Source organism: Coffea arabica, chromosome 6c (assembly GCF_036785885.1).
Source record: "Coffea arabica cultivar ET-39 chromosome 6c, Coffea Arabica ET-39 HiFi, whole genome shotgun sequence".
In the NCBI taxonomy this organism is placed as follows: Eukaryota; Viridiplantae; Streptophyta; class Magnoliopsida; order Gentianales; family Rubiaceae; genus Coffea; species Coffea arabica.
The window spans coordinates 5,422,059-5,444,575 of NC_092320.1; the positions used below are offsets into that span (position 1 = coordinate 5,422,059).

General features: G+C 38.2%; 2 protein-coding genes across 2 annotated transcripts; one reads left to right on the top strand and one right to left on the bottom strand.

The window, feature by feature from the left end:
* Nucleotides 1-2,153: 2,153 nt before the first annotated feature.
* Nucleotides 2,154-5,239, top strand: LOC113692198 (probable purple acid phosphatase 20). The gene is made up of 5 exons (XM_027210565.2): nt 2,154-2,425; nt 3,337-3,628; nt 3,749-4,323; nt 4,554-4,642; nt 4,728-5,239. Exons 1-5 carry the CDS (start codon nt 2,267-2,269, stop codon nt 4,909-4,911), a joined length of 1,299 nt encoding a protein of 432 aa, XP_027066366.1. The 5' UTR covers nt 2,154-2,266; the 3' UTR covers nt 4,912-5,239.
* Nucleotides 5,240-14,947: 9,708 nt separating this feature from the next.
* Nucleotides 14,948-21,920, bottom strand: LOC113691489 (CAAX prenyl protease 2). The gene is made up of 8 exons (XM_072052314.1): nt 21,327-21,920; nt 20,056-20,112; nt 19,706-19,918; nt 18,218-18,329; nt 17,447-17,518; nt 16,988-17,050; nt 16,525-16,602; nt 14,948-15,360 (listed from the first exon to the last, which is right to left on the bottom strand). The coding sequence occupies exons 1-8, from the start codon at nt 21,585-21,587 to the stop codon at nt 15,227-15,229; spliced, it is 990 nt and encodes a 329-aa protein (XP_071908415.1). The 5' UTR covers nt 21,588-21,920; the 3' UTR covers nt 14,948-15,226.
* Between the last annotated feature and the right edge of the window lie 597 nt (nt 21,921-22,517).

Genomic DNA, 22,517 nt, shown 5'->3' on the forward strand with positions numbered 1-22,517 from the left:
CCGAAACCGAACCAAACCAAAAAAAAAAAAAAAGGACGAAAACTTCATTTAATCACGTAACGATTTATAATTCCAAATTGTTTGAATTCCAGTATGAGCCAAACACTCGTTCAGAAAATTGGGACAGGTCTGAGCCACGAAAGGGCTGACGAGATCAGGCTGCCGTGCAAGGAAAGAATTGTTAATTGTTCAATGTGAAAGCTATGACATTGGGCTGAAGGCGTAACGCAACCAAACTTTTTAAAACCCACCCGGTTGAGAGCCATGGTCCCATTCTTTTGAGTGACGTCAGAGTGTATGGGTAAAGAGGGTTTGTGCATCGCGCAGGCCAGTAGTGGCACTGAAGTAAATGGGGCCCAAGGAAGAAATCAAAGGAAAAAGAATTAAAAGACATATACGCGAACCCCAATATTTTATTTATTTATTTATTTATTTATTTTGCAGCTGAAGGTGAAATTATAATCATTATCCAAGAATTTTGTTAGCGAAGTTTTTTTTTTTTTTTTGGGATACATTACGATTTTATGGGTAGATTGCACAAATTTTGCCAACAGTATAAAACTGATTTAAAATGTAGACAGTATACCCAATATGAGAATTACAACCGAACGGTATTTAACGTTCTATAAAGTTGCATTTTTTTTGAAGCTTAACTTGCATGCTTTTGATGATTTAGTAAATTAATGATTAATTAGCAAACCAAACTCAACAGAATTCCCTCTTGTTTGAGCATTGAATAGCTTCATCTTTCTTTTGACCTCACTCCATACCTGTCAATTTCCATTAGGCAGGAGTATTTACAAATAAATTATTTCGTACATGTGAAATCAAGCTGTGCAAAAACGTGCACGAAAATCCGCACACATGCAGACTTGCCTTGATCATCAGTGATAGGGAATCATCAAACAATGAAAAATCGGCACCGTATTAATTACCCACCCACTAAATAAATAATCCCCATTATGAGTCGTTAGTGCTCACAAATCGGGTTTGTTTGGATTGTTTCATATTTCTCCAATTTTATTTGCTTACATCATCTTTACAATTTCCAATACACCTTTTTATCTTTCCAATATTTTTTTATCTCACATACATCACATCACAAAAAGTGCTACAGTAAAAATATCTCAAATAATCCCAAATAACTTACAATCCAAACAGACCCGATCTATTAGGTCGGCTAAACGCGGGTAGTTCATGGTTGACAAGGCGAGGATGCCTCTCCCCAGGGACAACGAGCACTTCTCCCTTTTTTTTTTTCTTTTTTTTTTTCCTGTCGAACACATAGATTTTACACCTACTCATGCTTCTACCCTACACTACGGAAAAGACATAGATTCAAGGGGTTAATAAAAAATTCAGAGGGATTTGAACCGTCATCGGACCAAACCCACGGACAACTAGCACATGCCTTCATCTTTTTCAATTTCATGCTGAGTGTGTGTTTTGGGGTTCTTTTATTACGTGTTCTCATCCATACGGAGGATAAAAGGTAGAATTTTGTTGTTTTTGAAATTCAAGAGAGACTCTGAACTTTATAAGGGTTAAGGAGAAGAAAAGGGGTTGAGATCACATAAAATGATAATAATTCCGGGTGGAGTTTTAGCTTTTAGAGTCTTATGGTAATAATACCAAAGTTGATGATTATCACTTGATTACTTACTCCTCCCTTCTTCAAAGACATGTAGAATAGTATAACTTAACAGTTACGTACTGATGAAGAGAAGCCGTGGCCGCAATGCCAAAACATGCACCAAACCCAAAAGCAAAATCCTGAACTTTGAATTTTTTTCGCCCACCCAGTTGGAAAAAAAAGAAAGAAAGTGGTAGTGCTAACTTATTTACCTCGAGATGGAGGGGCAGCTCTTGTGTTATGAATTAAGATCCTTTTGCTCTAATGGGTTGTTCGCTTCTTCAGATACAGACAGCCGTCTGATATTGCCGCAGGCTTTACGACACTTGAGGAGGATAGACCGTATCGTAAAGAGTATTCGGAATGTACTGTGCTACAATACAATATGAGAACGCAACAAGTATTAGTTGCAGTTGCAGTTTTCGCTGACCCACCCCAAATTTAGGAATTATCGTCATACTGTAGGAAGATAGTAGACCCTTGACTATGAGCCCAGCCCTGTGAATTCCCCCCCTCCCTCCCACCGTCTCACGTTTATATACGTACTTCTATTGTTTGCGACGAGTATCTTTATTTACTCCAGGGCTTAGCCTCTGTCCCCAATCTATTCTCCGACTCTCCGGTCTTGCATGCATGGCTGCAATTAGGGGGCCGTTTGTGGCATTGGCATTGGCTCTGGTCTTTGCCGGAGATTTTCATTTTCAGTTTGCACTAGCCTATGATCGACCGCCTGCTCGAAAGTCCCTCTTTGTTGCACCTTCTGAGGATCTTGATTCTACTTCTCCTCAACAGGTAATTATTCTACCCAACCACCCCTGTCCTTGACTTCCCTTTTTTTTTTTTATAAATTTCTTCTACACCCTATATATGTTTCAATTATTATTATTATTAGGCGATTTCCCTGTTTCGAAAACCAAGTTTTAATTTGTCGGACTCGGCCTGATTGCCCCATATCTTGAGCCAACATTCCAATAACCGATTGTTTCCTTTGACGAAAATGAGATTGAAGCTCGCCGTTTATTTCGAGGTGCAGTTACAGGAATCCCTTCTTGGGTAGTTGTTAACTTGTAAGAACACTAAATTTTACGGAATGGCAATGCTGTAAAATTTTTGCATTGCTGTCAATTCCTACTTCGGCTTGAAATTTTGGACACCTGTTGTCGAAACCTTACATTTGCTTCCAGCGACTTCGATGGGAGTGTGGGAGGCGGTGAAGAGATAAACTCTAATAAAATGGATGCCATCCATTCCTTAATTTTAGTGAACTATTCATGCATCTCTGTTCCAAGTTACGTCTTCACCACGGTCTTAATTAGATCGTGCGAATTAGTTCCGACTACCAGCCAGGGAAAAGTGTACAAGACAAAATTCAACTAATGCCACTTGCTATCTTGACCCCTCGAAACTCTGGATCGAGATAACCTCAGTGTTGCTTTTTTACTTTATTTGAGCTTTGCTGGAAAAATTCAAGAACCTCACTTTTACCAGTTCGAGTGCTTCATGGAGCCTGTTTCTCATCTGTTTTGCCCCTTACCATAGCATTGAACCGGAATATTTCAAATTTGAAAGAAAAGTCGTGAATCGGATTGATTGAATTACTGGCAGCACTCTAATTCGCTCCTGAAATTGTTTGCAATTGTTTCGTTTATTGGTCAATTTTGAAGCCGGTGTCTGACAAGGCCAGTGTCATTCTGCAATTCTAGGTGCATATATCTCTTGTTGGACAGGATAAGATTAGGATATCATGGATTACCGATGACCCTAGTCCATCTACTGTTGAATATGGATCGTCTTCAGGATCTTATGGCTTTTCGGCCAACGGAAGTACCAGCTCATACACCTATGTGACGTATGATTCCGGAGAAATACATGATGTTGTCATCGGTCCTTTGAAGCCGAACACAGAATACTACTACCGCTGTGGATCTGACTCAAGCCCTGAATTCAATTTGAAAACTCCGCCGGCACAGTTTCCTATCAAATTTGCCGTTGCAGGTAGATGAAGCTTGCAACATGGCATCCTCAATTTGAGATAGTAACTACTCTGGTTTGCTTTGGTTCGAGACATTAATATATCACGCTTATTTGTCCTTGCAATAATATCTCATGCTGCAGGTGATCTAGGACAGACAGATTGGACCAGTTCAACTCTTGAGCACATTGGGGAATCAAATTATGATATGTTACTATTGCCTGGGGATTTGTCATATGCTGATACAGACCAACCATCATGGGACTCTTTTGGGAGATTGGTAGAGCCCCTAGCAAGCAAGCGGCCTTGGATGGTAACACAAGGAAACCATGAGATTGAGAAAATCCCCATACTACACAGCCAGCCCTTCACGGCCTACAATGCAAGATGGGATATGCCATACGAGCAGAGCGGCTCTGATTCCAACTTATACTACTCCTTTGAAGTCGCAGGTGTTCATGTGATTATGTTGGGTTCATATACTGAGTTTGATCCGAGCTCAGCGCAGTACAAGTGGCTTCAGACAGACTTGGAGAAGGTCGACAGAAGTAGGACGCCTTGGCTGGTTGTTCTTATACATGCACCTTGGTATAATTCAAATAAAGCTCATCAGGGGGAAGCTGAATCTGTGAATATGAAGGCGGCCATGGAAGGCTTGCTTTATCAAGCTCGAGTCGATGTGGTATTTGCAGGGCACGTTCATGCATACGAAAGATTTGTAAGTTTAAATCCCGTCCCTCATATTTCCCATGCCATATCAGCGCAAAAATTTCATCAATTCGTTAAGAGTTCAAGTTCCGTCAGTTGATAGACAGATATCTTATATGTTGATTTTAATGGGCATTGCATCTACCATGATAAATTATGGAAAAAGAGTCCACATGCATTAGTACACTAACGTAACATACCCCTTCTTCCGAACCCTGTTCTCCTTGTTTACAATATCAGACTCGAGTTTATGAAAATGAAGCTAATGAGTGTGGACCAATGCACATCACAATCGGGGATGGTGGAAATCGTGAAGGCCTAGCTACAAAGTAAGTTGGCCTAAAACTGAGTCCTGCACCCGGATTTTGAAAACTGAAATGCAGGTCCATTTCTCATGCATCTTTGTTGTGATAGGTACATCGACCCACAGCCAAAAATTTCTGCCTTCAGGGAGGCTAGTTTTGGACACGGGGAGTTTGAGGTAATAAATGCAACCCATGCAAGATGGACATGGCACAGGAACGATGATGATGAAGCAGTTATAGCAGATTCAACCTGGTTAACAAGCCTTGCATCCGATCCGAATTGTAAGGCGTAGCTGCGAACCAACCAGAAGGTCCAGGACATCTGCGAAGTTCATACAAGGAGCTTTCAGGAATTGAAGAAATACCCGGGTGGAATGATATAATCACGACTCAATTTCCCCATCCTAAGCGTGTAGCTCCCAGTTCTGTGGCCGTGTGATGCTGCTATGTGTCAAGTGGAATCGGGGCAAGTACAATTGATTTAGATCCACTTAAGGTACACAATTGGTGTGGTGTACTACAATGTGATATACGCACGCTTCCAAGGACAGACATATTTATGCATTGATACGGCGTATATGAATAAAATTTTCAATCGAATTTGCCGTGGGTCGGTGTCAAGTCTAGTAATTTTTGCCCTAGGCTACTATACACCAAGCGAATTAGTTTCGTCCTGGGCCATACACTAAATGAATACTGGGCTGATTTCAACCCACAATCTTCTGTTTGGGTTCCAACTTCCAGGGCGCATTCAAAGGTTTTGGCACATTCCAGCTGATTGTATGGAATTAGTATAGCATTTCTCCTCATCAACAAGAGATTTGTTTTTTTTTTTTTTTTTGGGGCTGTGTTTCCTTGCGACGGCATCATTAGTATCATGAACATGTTTAAGAAAAGGCAGACATTTAAGGCACACAAAAAGCCGATCGCTGTCGAAAGTTGGGGGGCTTTGTACGAAACCAACTTCTTTTCTTCCTTCCTTCCTTCCTTCGTATTCGCATGCAAGTCATTAACCGTTTCGGGTGGACGATCGATACACACACACACATGATACATTATAAAAAATGTCGTTCTCACACAGGAGCTTACAGATCCCTCCTCTGCCAAATTGGAAGAAGAAATAGAATTACTGCTTTATGGACTAGTTCTACTTTTTTTTTTTTTTTTTGCGCTGGAAAAGGCGTCAGAAATTCATAGACCCTCCAAAATTCTCAACTGATGGGAGTAGCAGTACTACTGCTGCTAAGATTGGTTTCTTGAAAGAGTAGTACGTAATCGGCCGTCCATGTAAACTAGCTAGGGTCCCCGGAGGAGGGAGTAATTAAATTCAGATATGTTTGTGGTCCCATCTCCATAGAGCCAAAGATTAAATTGTGGGAAGGTAAGACCACGTGTAGGGTTCGACGCACATAACTACAATAATGTAATTCCATCATTAGCCTTGCAGGGATTGATATTATGCGAAATGATTAAAATTACCTCAGAAAGATAAAGCAGAGAGACTTTGAAGGGTTGAATCTTGGCTGTTGATGAGGTCATGCTCTTTGCAAAGAGAGGGAAAAGAACAAAAAATTAAAAGCGTATTCGAAATCAAGAAAGAATTCATTCGCATGTACCAGTAATGCCCCAATGAAATTGCATGGTTCAACATCACACGGGCAATGCAATCATCTCTCTCAAATGGCCAAATGGGCGGGCAAGGCAATGAATGGAATGGAGGTCCACTGCCAAGTTGGCTAACTAGAATTTTGCTCATGGCCTATAGGAGGGCAAGAAAATGATAATAGATGATGAAGAAGAAGACTGGGAAGAAGAAGAAAGAAGATGAAGGCGGAGGAGTGTGGCAATCAATTGGGTTTGTGCGGAATGAATGCTTGATATGATGTCAATGGCGTTGTAAAATCTTTTGGTCACTGCGATACATTTATGTTAAATAACCCCCCAACCTCCTAAATCATGAAAGAAACTTCTTTTTAATAAAGGGTCACCACTCGAATTGGCTGCAAAAAGGCGCACCCATTTATTTAAGAGGGTTGGGAAATCACTACTATTTACGTACTATTTACTAGAGAGGAGACCAATTGTTGCTATTATTAGATAGATTTTCATGGCATTGCCATCATTGCTTCCTTCAGAGGGCACAATTTATACCAGAAGAATCGCTGGCTGCTACTGTTGCAACATTTACTGCTACAACTCTTTCTTCATTTCATGCACGTTGGGTTGGGATTGGGATTGGGATTGGGAAGACCTCCTCCTCTTCCTTCTTTTTATTTTACTTTGTTTACTCCATTATTACCACTGCCTTCCTTTGCTTTCTGATACTATGCCCTTTCTCCTCTTTTTTTTTTTTTTTTTCCTTTATGATGCTACGCACTACAAGCTAAACCATCAGAAACCAAAAATTGTACGATTACAACAGTTGCAAGGTGCCTCCGATTCTGCAATTCATTTGTGTTTACGAATAACTAATCATGTTAGCTAATTGGAATCAGCTATGTACATTAATTTTACACCAATATCTATCTGCAAGCTGTATAGAAATACCCAGCACGGCATATCAAATACTACTCCTAAACTGGTTCATTATTATACATCAAAAGATCCGCCTGGAAAGCCATGATGTTTCACGTTAATGCACTCATTCATAACGCGTTAGCCTGCCCCTACCCCTCCTCCATTACGCAGATACAACAACTTAATACTACTACTATTATGACAAAGAAAAATGCTCGATCAACTCTATGATGCTAACCAAAAGAATTATGCTTTACTTTGTATTTCGTGAAACAAAACTCCATCATATTGCAACAAAGGCCATCATACTGTAAAAAGCTCATTGGATACCAGAACTTTTTCCTTAATTTAGTCAGTCCGATTCTGTGGTGCTTTTCTTGCTTGCTTTCTTCTGCATTCCAAATAGCTGTACCTCTTGCTTCAGGCTATTTAATCACCCAAGTTTTCCTGGTTAAATCTTAGCTTTACCCTCTTACCCGGACACACACACACACACAAAAAAAAAAAGGGGCTTTACCAACTTTAAATTAGTGGAAGTACTAGTTTACTAGTGCTACAATTTCCTTTCATGGCTTCCCTAATTTTTTCCCAACGGTTCATTTGATCTATTAGTCACCGCCAAAAATATTTTGTAGTGCTTTAACCTTCACCTCCCACCAACTACTATTTGTGGCTCGCCACTTCATGGCTCCCTCCCATCAGTTAGATTCCCACCGGCGACTTGTATTCTTCATTTCGAGGAATAAGTTTAAAAGAGTGTACCCTTCTGCATTGCATAGCATTAGAATCTAATGCAAATCATAAATCATGTCCAATTATGTCTCTAATCCAATATAACAAATCAGGCTGAGCTTTTTCAGTTCAGGCTTATTATATCCACGACATAGACTAATAGATGTTTGGTAAGTGAGCTTTAAGACAAGGATTGGATTTCAATTCGATCACATTTATACATAATAATGTTTTTCTTTAAAGTCATTCAGAATCAATAATGAGTTTTATAGATCTCTTCTATAGGTCGTTTCATAGACCCCTTAATAAAGAATAGAATTTCACTTATCAATTATTTCTTTAAAAATAAAAACAGATATAAAATACAACTATGATTAAATGAATCAAATGATAAAGATAAATAGGAAGATGCCTCACATTATAATCATTCCATGTTTTTCCTATCTTTCGAGGATAAAGTTGATTCTAGTGTTCATACTATTCGGTTTGGAATTTGGTGATGATATTTTGCTTAGTATAGCAATGCTCTTTTTTATATTTAATTGCTGAAACACATTATTATAAAGTTACCAAATAATACTTTATGGTCCTTTTAGATTGATGGATTTGAATTTCATGAGGTATTTAACATGAATGGATTTGAAATGAGAATTTATAATTCATATTTAATCCAAACACATTGTTTTGGCTAAGGGTTGTTACATTGTGAAAGGAATTTATATTTAAGGTAAACATGGGAGGTAGAAACTAAATAATTGTAAAGTTCAGGGGCGGAAAATCAAATTTTCATTCTTCTTTTTCTTCTCCGTTTGTGGGTTTACATTCCCGCTGTTTCAAATCCACCGTTTCACTTCCAGTAACTATTTTTCAGTGAATTAACGGTTAATAACTTCTTTTTATACACGCATAAAAAGAAGGGTAGATTCTTTAATGTATAGACAAAAATAAGTGAAGGGGATTTGAAATATTTTTGAGTGAATTTCAAATGCACTCATTTGAACTATAAAACTATTTTTGGAGGATTTCAAATTCAAATTCTTCTCAAGTTATCCAAATAGTCAAAGGAATTTGGGCAGAGGATTTGAATTAAAAGATGTTTGGATAGCAAATTTCTCCAAAAAATATTTCGCTTGCATCATAAATACATTTTCTAACTCATCTTTTTTATATTTTCAATCACCTTTATATCTCATATACATCGTATCATAAAAAAATAACAATAATTATTTCAAATAATACTCTATTCAAACAAATCAGTATCTAAATCAAATCTTAGCGATTGATATGTCTAGAGGGAAGGGAGATTAGGCCTAAACATCTTGAAAGCCAAACGGGCAAATCAGTCAGATTAGAGGCAAAATTAGGGCAGTTTATCAAAAGACAAAAAGAGGGCTTGTAAATAAACCAAGTGGAAGGCTGAAGAAGGGGGGAGGAGTGGATTTGGATGATCACAACAAAACAAAACAAAACAAAAGAGAATCGATGGTAGGGGAAGGTGGGGGGCTGGTCACTGGTCTGGTGTGATGATGGGCTGCGTCGGTTCGAACCAATCCAAACCATCATTGCGAATCTTCGGACCGCCAAGCCCTACCATCATTCGAAACCCCCTGTGAAGGTCCCGAAATACCCTTCTTTGGAAGTTCTACAAAGCGTGTGGAATGGCAACGCCTCAAACTACCCAAAATGCCCCTTTCTCTGACAGCCCATCATTCACATGACGCCATCCCCTAAAAAAACTCATCATCATCATCATATGGCAAAGTGAAAATTGGAAGAAGAACATTTAAATCCTTTCCAATACAAGCCGCCTTCCGTGCTTACACATACATGATTGTTTCTGCAGATGGGTAGAAAAAGCATGTCCCCCACCCCCCCCCCCCCCCCTCTTTCCCCTCCCCCTTCCATAGATTTTCTCTTTCCTACTCTTTTGCACTATATAAATTGACCTGCCCCCCATTAGCTCTCTTTGTCCCGTAGGTTCCGCCCTTTTTAACTGCCAAGTAGAGGAAACTCTTGTTACACTTCCTCGGCCAAAGCTGCTTGCTTGCAACTTTGCTTCTTGCTCTTGCCAACCTTCGAAAAGGTGATCTTTTTAGAAAAGCTAAAGGGAGACCCCACCCCCTTTTGTCTCTCTTCCTCTTTTCGTCTATTCTACTACAACAACAACAACAACTACTACGTCTCCTCCTATTGCTTCTGCTGCTGTTACAAGTAGTCTAGTAGTTGTTTTTGTTTGTTTCTTCTCTGCTTACTTTCACATGTAAAGGTAGACAATATCTTTTGTACATGGGGTGCATTTGTTTGTTTTGTTTTTTTTTTCCTCTTGACTAAAGTTGGGACTTGGGACTGTCTTTGGTTTGTTATTCATCATGTACATTATTCACAACGGAAAGTCTCCAAACATTGCAGTTAATCAAAACACACTGCTCGTTCTTGTCCTTCTTCTACAATTGTCTACAAAAATAAAAAGCCAATATATCTGTTTAAGTTTTTTTTTTTTTTTTTTAGAGAGAGGGGGTTTTGGTGGTTCGTAAGTCGTTACTTTTAGGCTTCAGCAGCATAGGTTGTTCGCAGGAGGAGGAGTGTCTGTCGGTGTTTCTTTTTCTTTTTGTATCTATTTTCTTTTTCTTTTTCACACTCAAAATGTATCAAAGAGAAACACAAATGGGCATATTTATGATTAGGAACACGAATTGTAATGTTCTGAAGCCATGCATGTGCATTTTATTAAACCATAATGATGGTATTCACTTTTATTTTTTGTTTTCAACATCTTAAACGGTATTTGTCATCTTGTTATGATACTATATTCTTGTCTTCCTAGCCAGGACAACAGAAAGGAGCCATTTTTAAATGAGTGCGGATTTGGAGATACTCATATTCTTCCTCTTTATCGCTTTTTGCGTGTTATTTTAATGAATAAATCAGAAATTTTACGAGCTAGTCAAGTATAAAAGCTGTTCTTGCTGGGCGTTCCACCTGCCCTGTTTTCACTCTCTTTCATCGTGCCTGCCCATTATTTCCCTGAACTGCTTTAACTTCCTACATTCCGGGGTAGCTAAAAGCATACGGAATAGGTTAGAACAATTTTCTTTCTGCAGCATAAATCCTGAAGAATTTGATTACTAAATCGATAAACATCTTGAAGGCAAGCCATCTTTGAAGCGTTCTTTCGATTTGGTCTTGTTTATTGACATTCCGGAAATCGAATCATAACCTGACATCCCCATTTCTTTATCGTTCATGATCTCTGTTTCAGGATTGCTAGCCATTCTGTTGCACGTATAATCAGCGATGGACAAGCTGAACTCAAAACTGTACTTGGAAAACTGTTACATCATGAAGGAGAACGAAAGGCTGAGGAAGAAAGCAGAGCTGCTGAACAAAGAGAATCAAGCACTGCTGAATGAGCTGAAACGCAAGCTAGCTCATGGGAACAAGAACCCAAGACCCAATCATTCCTCTGACTCCATTCCTGATCTTAATCTCTGCTCCGGCTCCAGCTCCAGCGCGGGCGCTTCCAAGTCCAACAACAACTGAAGCAAAATATTGCCTGGGACATCTTTGGGCCCACCTAGCTAGGACTCCTCCCTCTTTTAGTATTACCAGTACGTATTTTTTGCAAAACCATAGGAGTCAAAGTGGTAGTTACCTCGCTGCAGTATCAATTGTAGTCTTTGCATAGGACAATATTTTGGTAGCTGTCCCTCCATCCATCCATCCATCCATCCATCCGGCATCCATCCATCAGGAGCAACAGTTTCTATATATGAATACTAGTATGGTGGTAGCGGTATATCCTTGCAGTATCTTTTGTTGTATCCTGTTTTTGTTCTTTGGGGCCTTAGATGTATCATGCAAAACTCAACTGTGGCAGTTTTAACTTTAGCTAGAACTTCAATATATGTGACATGTCTTTTCCCCAGTGGTATATGTTTGTTGCCCAATTGTCGGAAACAGTGGTATTTAGTTTAGTGCGTTGATATCCGTGGTGGTATTTTATGTAGTAGTATCTTCTACATGCAAACGATGGGTTAGCAAATCATAGGAATAAAATGTGCACATTCTCATCCATCTTTGCTCCTCGGAGAATAACTACTATTTCTGTGCAAACTTTAACGTGGGATTCAAACGTGTGTCTAAGTACAGAAAAGAGCTAGTTCTGTCATTTGTGTGGTTATCTAGTTGGATTAAGCAGAAAGAGATGGAAGTTTTATAAATGCAAACAATAAAGTACCAAAGATTCAATATGGTTCACAATTAAGGTCTTTCAAGAGAGGGAATAAAAATTCATTCTCAGACCTCACCGCTGCCCACATTTCGAAAGTAGTTGTCCTGTCCTGGTTTGACTTTCTTGAGATGTGCCAACTTTTTCTACAAATATTTTAGATGTTTTTTATACTTGTTAGTAATTAAATAAAGTCTTATTGTTAGGATATTTGTTAATCAAAGATCGTCGCATCATGTTAGTTTGTTAACAACTGTTTTTAGCTAATATTTGCTAGTAGAATATTATTATGTTATCAAGTCACATTGTTGAGAATTTTTAGAATAATTATTAATTGTAAAAATTATATTAATTTGTTTTACGACAACACTATAAATAGCAAATTGATGAATAAAATATATAAGGTTATTTTCATCCTTCAATACAAGTCTTTCACTAAGATGTTATTTTTTCAGTTTATACTTTAAGAAACCAACAAACATAGTGTGAATGCCAATAAAGATTTGTAGAATGCAGTAGTTCATAGAAAACTTTAGAAAGAAGATATGGACAAACTCGGAAAAGAAACATGACTTCTTGTGCTAGTATTTTAAACATCCATATGTTCTTGCAATGTGTGCTGTGGCATTCACTCTGTCCTCGACGCTTACTTGGTTTACTTCCTCCCAATTTAACCCCATGTTTGTCAATCGAATTGAATACAAGTCCCCATTTTTCTTCTGCAAAAGGACTTAGAAGAACATGAACATGACAAGTACACAGAGGACGAAAAGCATCAGATATGGCTTGTAAGGAAGAAGAAATTGGGTCGTGGGGTTACTCGTGGGGTAAAAAATTACTCGGTCCACATATCAATTATTATGCGAAAAAATCCACCTATAGATTTCGTAGGATACAAGAAATTGGATGTCCAAATACTCATGCCCGATAAATTTTAGAACCATACTAATACGTGATATCCAGAAATGCAACTACGAATATGTTCATTGATCCACAGAGAAAATATATTGCAATCTTATGTCATCCATATTTTCTTGTTCTGCGGGGAAGAGCCCAAACTTGGAACTTGTCTCCAATCGAGAAAAGGTTCGGGTGTGACAATAAGCCGGTTGTAGTATGTATGATACACGGCGCGTTTATTTTTAGCCATTTGTTAAAAACCAAGGACTTAGAAGGTAATCATATATATATATATATATATATATATATATATATATATATATATATATATATATATATATATATATATATATATATATATATATACGATTAATCTTTTTTATACTGACAGTGTATATACTGTCCGCCAGCGTTGAATGAATGAAAATTATGTAAAATTTAAATTTAAAATTTAATTTTTACACACATATCATGTCATGAATTCAACGGTGTTAGTGTATGTATATATACTTTTTAAGTTTGCCCTTGCTCTGAATCTTGGCCTGTCTGGGGGATTTTATTTTAGGGAAAAAAAAAATGTAATCACTTCACAAAGCAAAAGCAGAATACAAGAAATCAATCACAGGCCATATCCATCAAGGAAGCTAAAGCAAAGCGACGGGAGGATCTTAAATCCAATCAGAGGTAACCTCATCAAGATTCATTCAGCAGAAAAGTCAACGAAGAGGGGTTGATTATGTTTGACTAGGTTCAGACTGAGAGAGCCCACCACGTCAACTCATAGGATACGACGTGGCAACAGGTTGACCATCAAGCGATCAAACCAAACAAGAAAACAAGTCACAGGACTCGCAACAAACAAAGCGTCTTTCTTGTCAACATTTGAGTTCACTTCACAAAACCCTTCCCATCCCACGTGTTCGTTTCGGCCTTTAGGGATGGCATGTTTCTGCGCTCTCTACCGAATCCGTCCATGTCTGAGGGAAGAGAGTCAAAATATGGGAAGGGAAGCCAAAATAAGGGCTGGCGCATAGGCTAATGATGACTGCAGCGTCCTGTGGAAGACCCAAGAGAAATAAGCCAGAAAACAGCCAAACACCACTCGAACATACTTCCACTAAACCATTCAGTCCCCGGTAGAAAAAGATGGCCAATTTTCATCAAAATAATACTCCATGCTACGCTAGTAGTAGTAGTAGTAGTAGTAGCAGTAGTCGTAGGATGGATTCTCTCTGGTGACTCGGTCCATCCAATCCATATTATGCTTGTTTTCTCTCTGAGAAGACTGGTACATCTCCCTCGCTTTGATTCAGTATCCCCTTCGGATCTTTATGTCATCAGAGCAATATCTCAGAGACCATCATTTCCCATCCCTCGATTTCCAAGCTTTTGATGATATCGCAGATATTGTTGTATCATGATGAGCAGTGGTCTTGATTGCCCGGCCTACTCCCAACTCCAACATCAATTTAATCAGCCAAAACCTGTCCTCCTTCGATCATCAAAATCAACTTTCATTTTCTTGCATCACCATGGCCTTCCCCTTCCTTGCAAAGAGGAGCAGCAGGCCCGCCTGTTACGACTGCCTCTTGCCTGCTTTACTATTATTGAAATGTTTTTCTCTATAAAAATTAATAGACACTTATTTGTCAACAATGTTTAGCTAACATGTTCAGTACAGTGATTCAACAGCGTTTTACTAATCCTTCCTTCTTATTTCCCTGATGGCGTGTGTGCTTTATTCAGCACATAAGCCCGACTCATGATCAAGGCAAGACAACTGAGTGGTCCTACTACTACGTTCATGATTATCATCATGCATCATTAATTAATTCATTATGAAATGAATGAATTATTATTAATATACGTTATTATGTGCAAATGAAGTCTAGTAGAGGAAATACCAAAAAAAGAAAAAAAGGAAAATGGACATTGGGTTACAAGTCGCACCCTTCCCAAATCAATGCACATATTCAAGTCATGGAGATAAAATAGACGCTTAACAGTAATGGTAATAAACGAAAAAGGTTCGAGGCAGATTTCCCCTTTCCATCTTCGTGTTAGGAGAAGAGAAAACTCAAAAGAAGTTACAGTTGGTAGAAGGGTCTATAACTGAATCATCAGCATAAAGAACCAAGATAACAACTTTACACGAAAGAGAAAAGGACAACAAACTAGTTTCGTAACGTGAAGGTTTTCTTTAGAAATCCAGCATTAGAACTTCACAAGGCTTAGCTCCACGTACAATATCCATGCCAGCACTTGCAGCTATGCATTCTATCATTGTACAAATGCGGGCTTGTGAGTGGAAAAAGAAGCCAGAAGAAGACGAGACTCCCAGCTATAAATGCCAAACTCGCTACTCCTGATCGCAATTAATAGAAATTGTTCATTACGGCGAAACAAGGCAAAAAGGTGTTTAATCATTTATCATAATCACTATACAGGGTTAATGAGCTCATTTTAGGACATGCAGGCCCGGAAACAACATAGTCAAGTACACTGGTTAACTCAAAAAGGGGAAATGGAGGAGCTGGTTACTGCACATGCGAAACCGAAATTCTTCTGAAACAGGTGATTTTAAAGCGCATTTTACTGTACCAAGAAACTTACTTAAACCCTGTTTGACAAAAAAAAAAAAAAAAAAAGAAACTTACTTAAACCCTAATAGTATCATGTTGAAGAGCGCAGACGCTACTGTTAAGTGATGATCAAATTTAAAAGGGCGTGACTATCCAATTTTTGAATTAATTTAAGGCTATAGCTCCACTGATCGCCCAGATTTTGGTGCAATTATGGCTTTTGAAATTACATTAACTTGCTTCTGGCTTGGGTTTTTGTTCAGGTTGCATACGTTTTTCCTCCATTCTCATGCCCACAATAATAAGATTCGTTATTCCAAAATTATCCTTATCAATACAAAAGCATGATCTTTTCGTAATAGAACATGATAGAAATGTATGTATGGAAAATTGTCAAGTCTTGGGAGACAGCAGTTGGAGTAATTACTGCACTGTTAAAAGTCAAGGATATCTATGCAACTATGTCACACGGTTGATTCTATAAGAAAAACACGTACAGAATTGTATGCATCATTTTCAACTGGTCGTATAACATCTTAAATGGGGTCTGTCTCAAATATATTTCTTGCATTCATAATTAAAACTTGCTTTCCGAAATTAAAGACCACTTCACACTTCTACATATTCAGCTATCAAACAATGCGTGCCGATTTTTTTTATTTTTCTTGTGTGGAGCACACAATAGCCTTTTCATTTGATAATAGGTCATAAAATTCAGGGCTCTATGAATACGAGAGAGCTCAAGGGTACATACCGGAGTAAAAAAGTTGGCAAGATAATGCAGCAAAATTTTTTTAGAAACAAAAGGAAATAATGGTGACAAATAGGAAGGCGAGAAGGGAAAGTTCAAACAACATATGAATCAAAATGCTTAAAGCAATAAATCAACATTTTTCTCAATATTTTGGAGCTATTCAGACAAAGATATCTAGCTTGAGACCACATACCTGCCCTTCGTGAAAAAGTTGTGGGCAAACCCATATAATTGCAAAAGATGTGAGCAACTAGGGGAGCAATAAGATGCCCTGAAAATCACAATGAAACAAGAAGAATATCACAAAAGATAGGCCAATCAGAATAAGCCAAATGAGGACAAAAAAGGAAAACAAAAAATGCTTTCTACGTTGAAGAAATTATACTAGCAAGCCCATAACCCATCTTTTAATCAACATCCTCCAAAGCAAAAGATTTGTCGGAAGCAACTTGCCTGCAGGCAAACCTAAAAGCAGAATGTCTAAAATTACCACAAACCCCATGTAAGAATTCTACTCAACCGGGGCAATGAAACTATCCTGGATCTAAAGGTGTTCTAAGATTGATAAGCCAATCTCATTGCAGTTAATCAAGTTGCCAAAAGAGAATAGTTAAAAAAGAGATTTCAAGATTTATGTTTTGATAAGCTTTGCCCACCTGTTCGAACAAACAAAAATGACGCATACGACCCAAAAATAACAGTGTAGCCAAGCTGGAAACCTGGAACAAAAATCAGAAACAGGAAACTGAAAATAAGCATTACGTTAAAAAGCCAGGAACAGAAAGAACCTGAGGCACAAAGATAATCCTAAGAAAAAGAAATCATAAATCAAAAGAAGCCCCTAAAAAGATCAATGCCAAGTTGGATCCTTATCCTACTTCAATTTGAACATTACACCTTTTCAAGGGTACCTCTCAACAAAATTAATTTCTTGATAAACTAAATGAGTGTCAATGTTGTGTCATTCTCTTATCCAAAATTTTACATCAAAAGTGATCAAACAACTCTTCTCTGACTAGAGAGGGATTAAACCAAATGCAAAGTAACTCCTTTTGCTTTGTTCTCACCGAATTGAAAATTTGAGTTCTCTGAGTTGACAGAGAAAGGAAGCATACCTGCAGCCATGGATGCTTTGACCAAGCTCCTGTTTTTCTGGAAATAGTATTCCAATATATGATTTAAATGAGCTGAAAATGAAACATATCCTTAGTCTCCGTGAAGTAGTAAATAAGAGAAACAAGTAATGCATATGGTTGGAGATAAGTTCCGAAAAGGACAAGAGTTAACAAAATGAAGAGCAGATAGATGGTATAACTTAAAGCTTGAACCTTTGACAGGATTGGGGAATACCTATTTCACAGTCCAGCAATACAAGGTGATTTAAGAACAGAAAAATGCCCAATCAAAACAATAAGCATACTGACAAGGAAAAAACAAAAACCCACATGATGCCAGTCATGCCTAAGAAATAATTCTCTGCTTATCCCAGAAATTGACAAAGAAAAGCAGAAGAAAGAACGTCATCTTACTGTATTAATGTATTAAAATATTATGAATTAAATCCTTAACAGGTAGAATTCATATTTAGCTGAGGCGGCCTTGGTCTACAGGCTAGGGTTGAGGCCTAGGAATTAGAGTTCCTAGGTTAAATTCCCCCCTTTCCCCTCCCCGATTCTTAACTCCCACCCTTCCGCTGCTAACCCAAAAAAATTTAAAAACAAAAAAGTAGAATTCATATTTCATTTTAGGTGATATGAATATATCAATTTCCCTAAGACAAGTTTGAATTACGCTTAGTAAGATAACCTTTTTGCAGAAGTGACTCAACCATTTCAAACAGAACTTACAACCTCCCAAAAAAATAAAAAAAGGAAGCCTTCACTCACCTAAACTAAAAAAGATGGGGCCAAGAAATACAACTGTGTAAGTGCTAAAACCTCCACAAAGAAGGAGGGGTACCATACAAGCTCTAAATACCAACTCCTCTGTAATTGGAGCCTGCATAATCATATCCAGCAAAAAGTTCAAAAACCAATTAACAAGCAGAGGGTCCATAAACAGACCAATTAAAAGAGAAATACAAAGAAAGAGGCTACGTTCAAATTACAGCACACTTTTGAACAAGTTTGTTGACTGATATAATGTTAGTTCTACTTTTTTTCCAACTCACATTGGACCGCTGTTTTATCTATTGGCATTGACATTAACATAAGTTGTAGCTAAAATCTTGACCAGAAGCTTTTATGTCATACTCTCATGCACACAATTGTCTGACCACAACAGCTAACCACCACCCTAAATTGAAGTTCCAAATAAAGCTACAAAAAATGTATTGACAGAGAAAATGCCTAAGAGTTCTAGAACCATAAGCTGTAATTTCAAATATTTAAAAAAAAACTTAGAAAAGAATATGAATATATTATAGTTCTGATCACAGGTTATTTCTGTTTAGAGAGTACCTTCCAAACAAATTATACAGCCTTGTTTTGAAAACTATAGCTGTGTGACATGCAAGTATTCCATTTATTGCTGACAGAATCACACATATCTGAAGCAGGACTTTAATTCAGTTAAAATGCTTCATAGAATCATTCCACCCATATTACATCTATTCCTCAGCTTTTAGGCTGTCAATGGAGACATACACTTGACTACATATTTGCATTAACTAATAACATCACATTATTGCTAGCAAACAGAACATAACATCAGTAGTTGATATATTGAGAGTCTTACAGAAGGATCCTTCAGATTTTGTAAAGAATGGATTATCTGCACATTGTTAATACCACTTCGCTTTATATCTAAGTACATTAAAAGAATGACAATGTCAACAAGTTCATGCTCTCACAAACATATACTGACCATATCAAACTTGACAGTGGATGGCACCATGTATCCCCAGCTAATCCAGTAATCATATACATTTCCAGAAACCAATCATATCTCTAACACAAGTTAAACATCAACTCTTCTATTGCACAATATATCTCAAAAACCAGTGTGTAAAACATAATGAGCATGCTACTAACCAACAAAATTAACCAAACTCATTTCATGCAGTACAAGAGATCTTTCTTTTTTTCTTTTTTTTGGGAAGTACGAGAGATCTTTAAATATCTAAAATCATCAAGCAAACTTGGGTTTATGCAGCTAAGCGAGCCAGAATTGCAGATCATTGATATCTCCCAACAAGAAATTAGTAAAGATATAAAGGCTACAGAACATTTGACTCTTGAGAAAGTTGGGGGGAAAAAAGCTTCCTATCCTTTTAAAACATATACCAGAATAGACAAGCAGTTCCGAGAAAATATAACAGGCAAAACTAAGAGAAAAATTGTTTAGCAATATAAAAAGCTAATACACAAACTAACCACAATATAGTTGCGCCAAACTGAGATGTTGGAAGGCATCGTAAGCATCAAATCAATACACTTGTCCTGCACCTTACTTATCCACTCAATTGTTACATTTCTGCCATAGTTTCGATGTTGCTCCCATGAATCAAGGAGATGCAAACATTTCTGGACGAATGACCCAGCATACATTAGGGAAGTCAGAGAGAGAGGAAGGATCAAAGCTTGCCACTGTTTCATACACAAAATTGCATTTCAGCATAAGTCATCCTTTTCAATCTCCAAATCCAGAAATAATGTGAACTAATAAAAAGCACAAGCAAAACTAAAAGCTAATAACGTAAAGCAAACTCAAACAGAATACTTACGAGATGATCAAATCTTATGCCAAAAGCACTGGAAACATCAGGTACATGCCATCTTAGCTGACACAAATGAGTCACAATTGGAAATAAAAATCAGAAATGGCACTCCAAAAATTTTACATCAAAAGATGGACAGATTAGTAAGTCCTTGAATGAAATCTAAGTAGATATGAGATATAAGCAGAGTGGCAGCATAAACACAGGAAAGAACACATGCATACAAGAGATAGTCTGTGCTAGGGTGTCCATATTGCACCAGACGTGGGCCCCATAAAAAATAAGCGGAAAAGAGAGGATAGAGGGTGAAATCAAAATTCGTGATGGATCAGCCAAGGACCGTGCATCATTTCGTGTATTTTAATTGGCTGGGTTCAGGATACCGTTTGCCACACTCTACATACCAAGGGTAGAATTGTTTTAAGTAGATTGAAATGTCATATCAAATGACCAACATCGAACAGGTGGGATAGTAATTAGATATAAATATCAAACATACAGAGGCCAGAATTTGTTTGAAGCAGATTGAAATAAGTAATAAGATGTAAATATCCCAATCACATCAGTGTTTTTATCTTCTTTTTTTTTTCCTTTAATCAAGCGTAGGTCACAGATTTGGTGAAAGTTTAGCAGGTGCGTTAAAGATCAAAACCAAGATAGACTAAGTGCATACACCAGAAAGCGAGAAGGAAACATTGGGATCAACATGCTACATTGTATGGGTTACCATTCATCCATGAAAATTACGACTAACACAGATGAAATTCAACGTAATGCTCCGCTATTCATCCAAGGCTGCACTTTACCCTGTATTTTAGTAATAAATCTCCTTGGCAAATTGGTCATCTGGTTTCACCCAAGGATTGTCAAAGTTGGCTTCTTCAGCTTCGAGTTCACTAAGTTTTAAGTTATATATGAGGAAATAGATACTCAAAAGAATGACAAAACCAAAAGAGACGCTCAATTAAGTACTTCGGTTGACAAAAGGCACTGCTGAATACACACCAAAACTTTCAACTGATTGGTCAATTATCAACAAAAGGACAGTTGAAGAGGGACACAAACCATCAAAGATAATTGTCATTGAAGTTTTCTAGCCAATGAAAAGGATGAAACTGATATTACCCAGCTCAGTTTTCAGTTAAAAGGGGGTATGTTGAGAGCTTCAAGAAAGCAACTATCTTAGCAATTGGTGCTTTTTAAGGCGCCTAACAGCGAAAAGGAAAAAAAATAAACTGAGGCAAAAAAAGAGAAGAATTAGCAGAGGGGAGGCTTACAGGGAGGATGAGAGCGGAGGCGAAGATGGAGACCAGGGAGGAGATGGCGGCGCAGATGAAGCGTCTAATCATGAAGGATTTGTAGGAAGCGGGCGGGGGCAAGCGTAGAATTAAGGTGGGAGCATAAAGGATTGCAACATAAAACACAGCCATGGCGGCACATCCCATGACTGCCACTGTAGCTGAGAGACCTCCTCCGCCAACTACTACTTGCTCTTGTTCTTCTTCTTGTCGTTCCACTGAAATCGCAGTCCCCATCATCACTCATACGCCACACTACACACTACTAGTCTGTCTCTCCCTACGTACTACTACTACTGCAATACTATAAAACACTGAATACGCTGCTGCTTCTGCTTCGTTTTCTCCCTATTGCGTCCCTGTGGGGGTATTGATGTGCAGATGCTGTATGTCTGTCTTGACTTGGAGCGGCAATTTGGAATCTACTCCTTTCGAAAACCCAACAAACTTGCTATTCGGAGACGAAAGAAAGGAAAGGAGAAGAAGAAAGGAGGTTAAAGAACGAGGGGAAGAAAAGCATCAAAAACGGAACGGGAAAGAAAAAATCCAGGGGGAAAGAAAAGGAGCTAGGGGAAGGAAAAAAAGATTGCTCGTAGCCCAAGGTCATTCTTGAGACCTTTACCATGGACGCCCATGACTGGGCAGGCAATAAGAACCCCTCCAACTCATCTCAAAGTCTATCCAAAAATTGCCCAAAGCCCAAAGATGAGTGGGTGTGTGAAATTCCCGTCTGCAATTTAGCCCACCATCGGTAAGGTGGGCCAATCTGAATGTTTGGACAGTTTAGCAGTCATTCTGAATGAACACATGGGCTTTTTGGAATTGGCTTTGGACTGAAAAGAGGCAAACAATTCGGGTGCTCCAATTTTCCCATTAATCAAGAAAGTGAGTAGGGATGGCAATGGGGGCGGGTGCCGCGAGTGCCCGCCCAGCGAGGGGCTCACGGGGCGGGGGTTGGGGCGGGGGGGGGGGGAATTTTTTCCCCCCGCTTAGAAACGGGGCGGGGGGAAGGGTATACTCCTCCGCCCCGCCACCCGCAAAAAAAAAATATATATATATAAATGACTATATATTATATGTAAGTTAATTAGTTATAAACTTATGATAATGATATTATTAGTTAGATGTATTATATAATGTATATTAGTTTATGTAATATAATTGATATTA

Excerpts from the sequence above, each read along its gene's own strand:
- LOC113692198 (XM_027210565.2), top strand. The coding sequence starts at position 2,267 with ATGGCTGCAATTAGGGGGCCGTTTGTGGCATTGGCATTGGCTCTGGTC. Across the intron at positions 3,629-3,748 it reads TATCAAATTTGCCGTTGCAG|GTGATCTAGGACAGACAGAT; the intron begins GTAGATGAAGCT and ends CTCATGCTGCAG. Across the intron at positions 4,324-4,553 it reads TTCATGCATACGAAAGATTT|ACTCGAGTTTATGAAAATGA; the intron begins GTAAGTTTAAAT and ends TTACAATATCAG.
- LOC113691489 (XM_072052314.1), bottom strand. The coding sequence starts at position 21,587 with ATGATGGGGACTGCGATTTCAGTGGAACGACAAGAAGAAGAACAAGAG. Across the intron at positions 18,330-19,705 it reads TTTGGCGCAACTATATTGTG|GCTCCAATTACAGAGGAGTT; the intron begins GTTAGTTTGTGT and ends ATGATTATGCAG. Across the intron at positions 17,051-17,446 it reads CAAAGCATCCATGGCTGCAG|GTTTCCAGCTTGGCTACACT; the intron begins GTATGCTTCCTT and ends TTTTTGTTCCAG.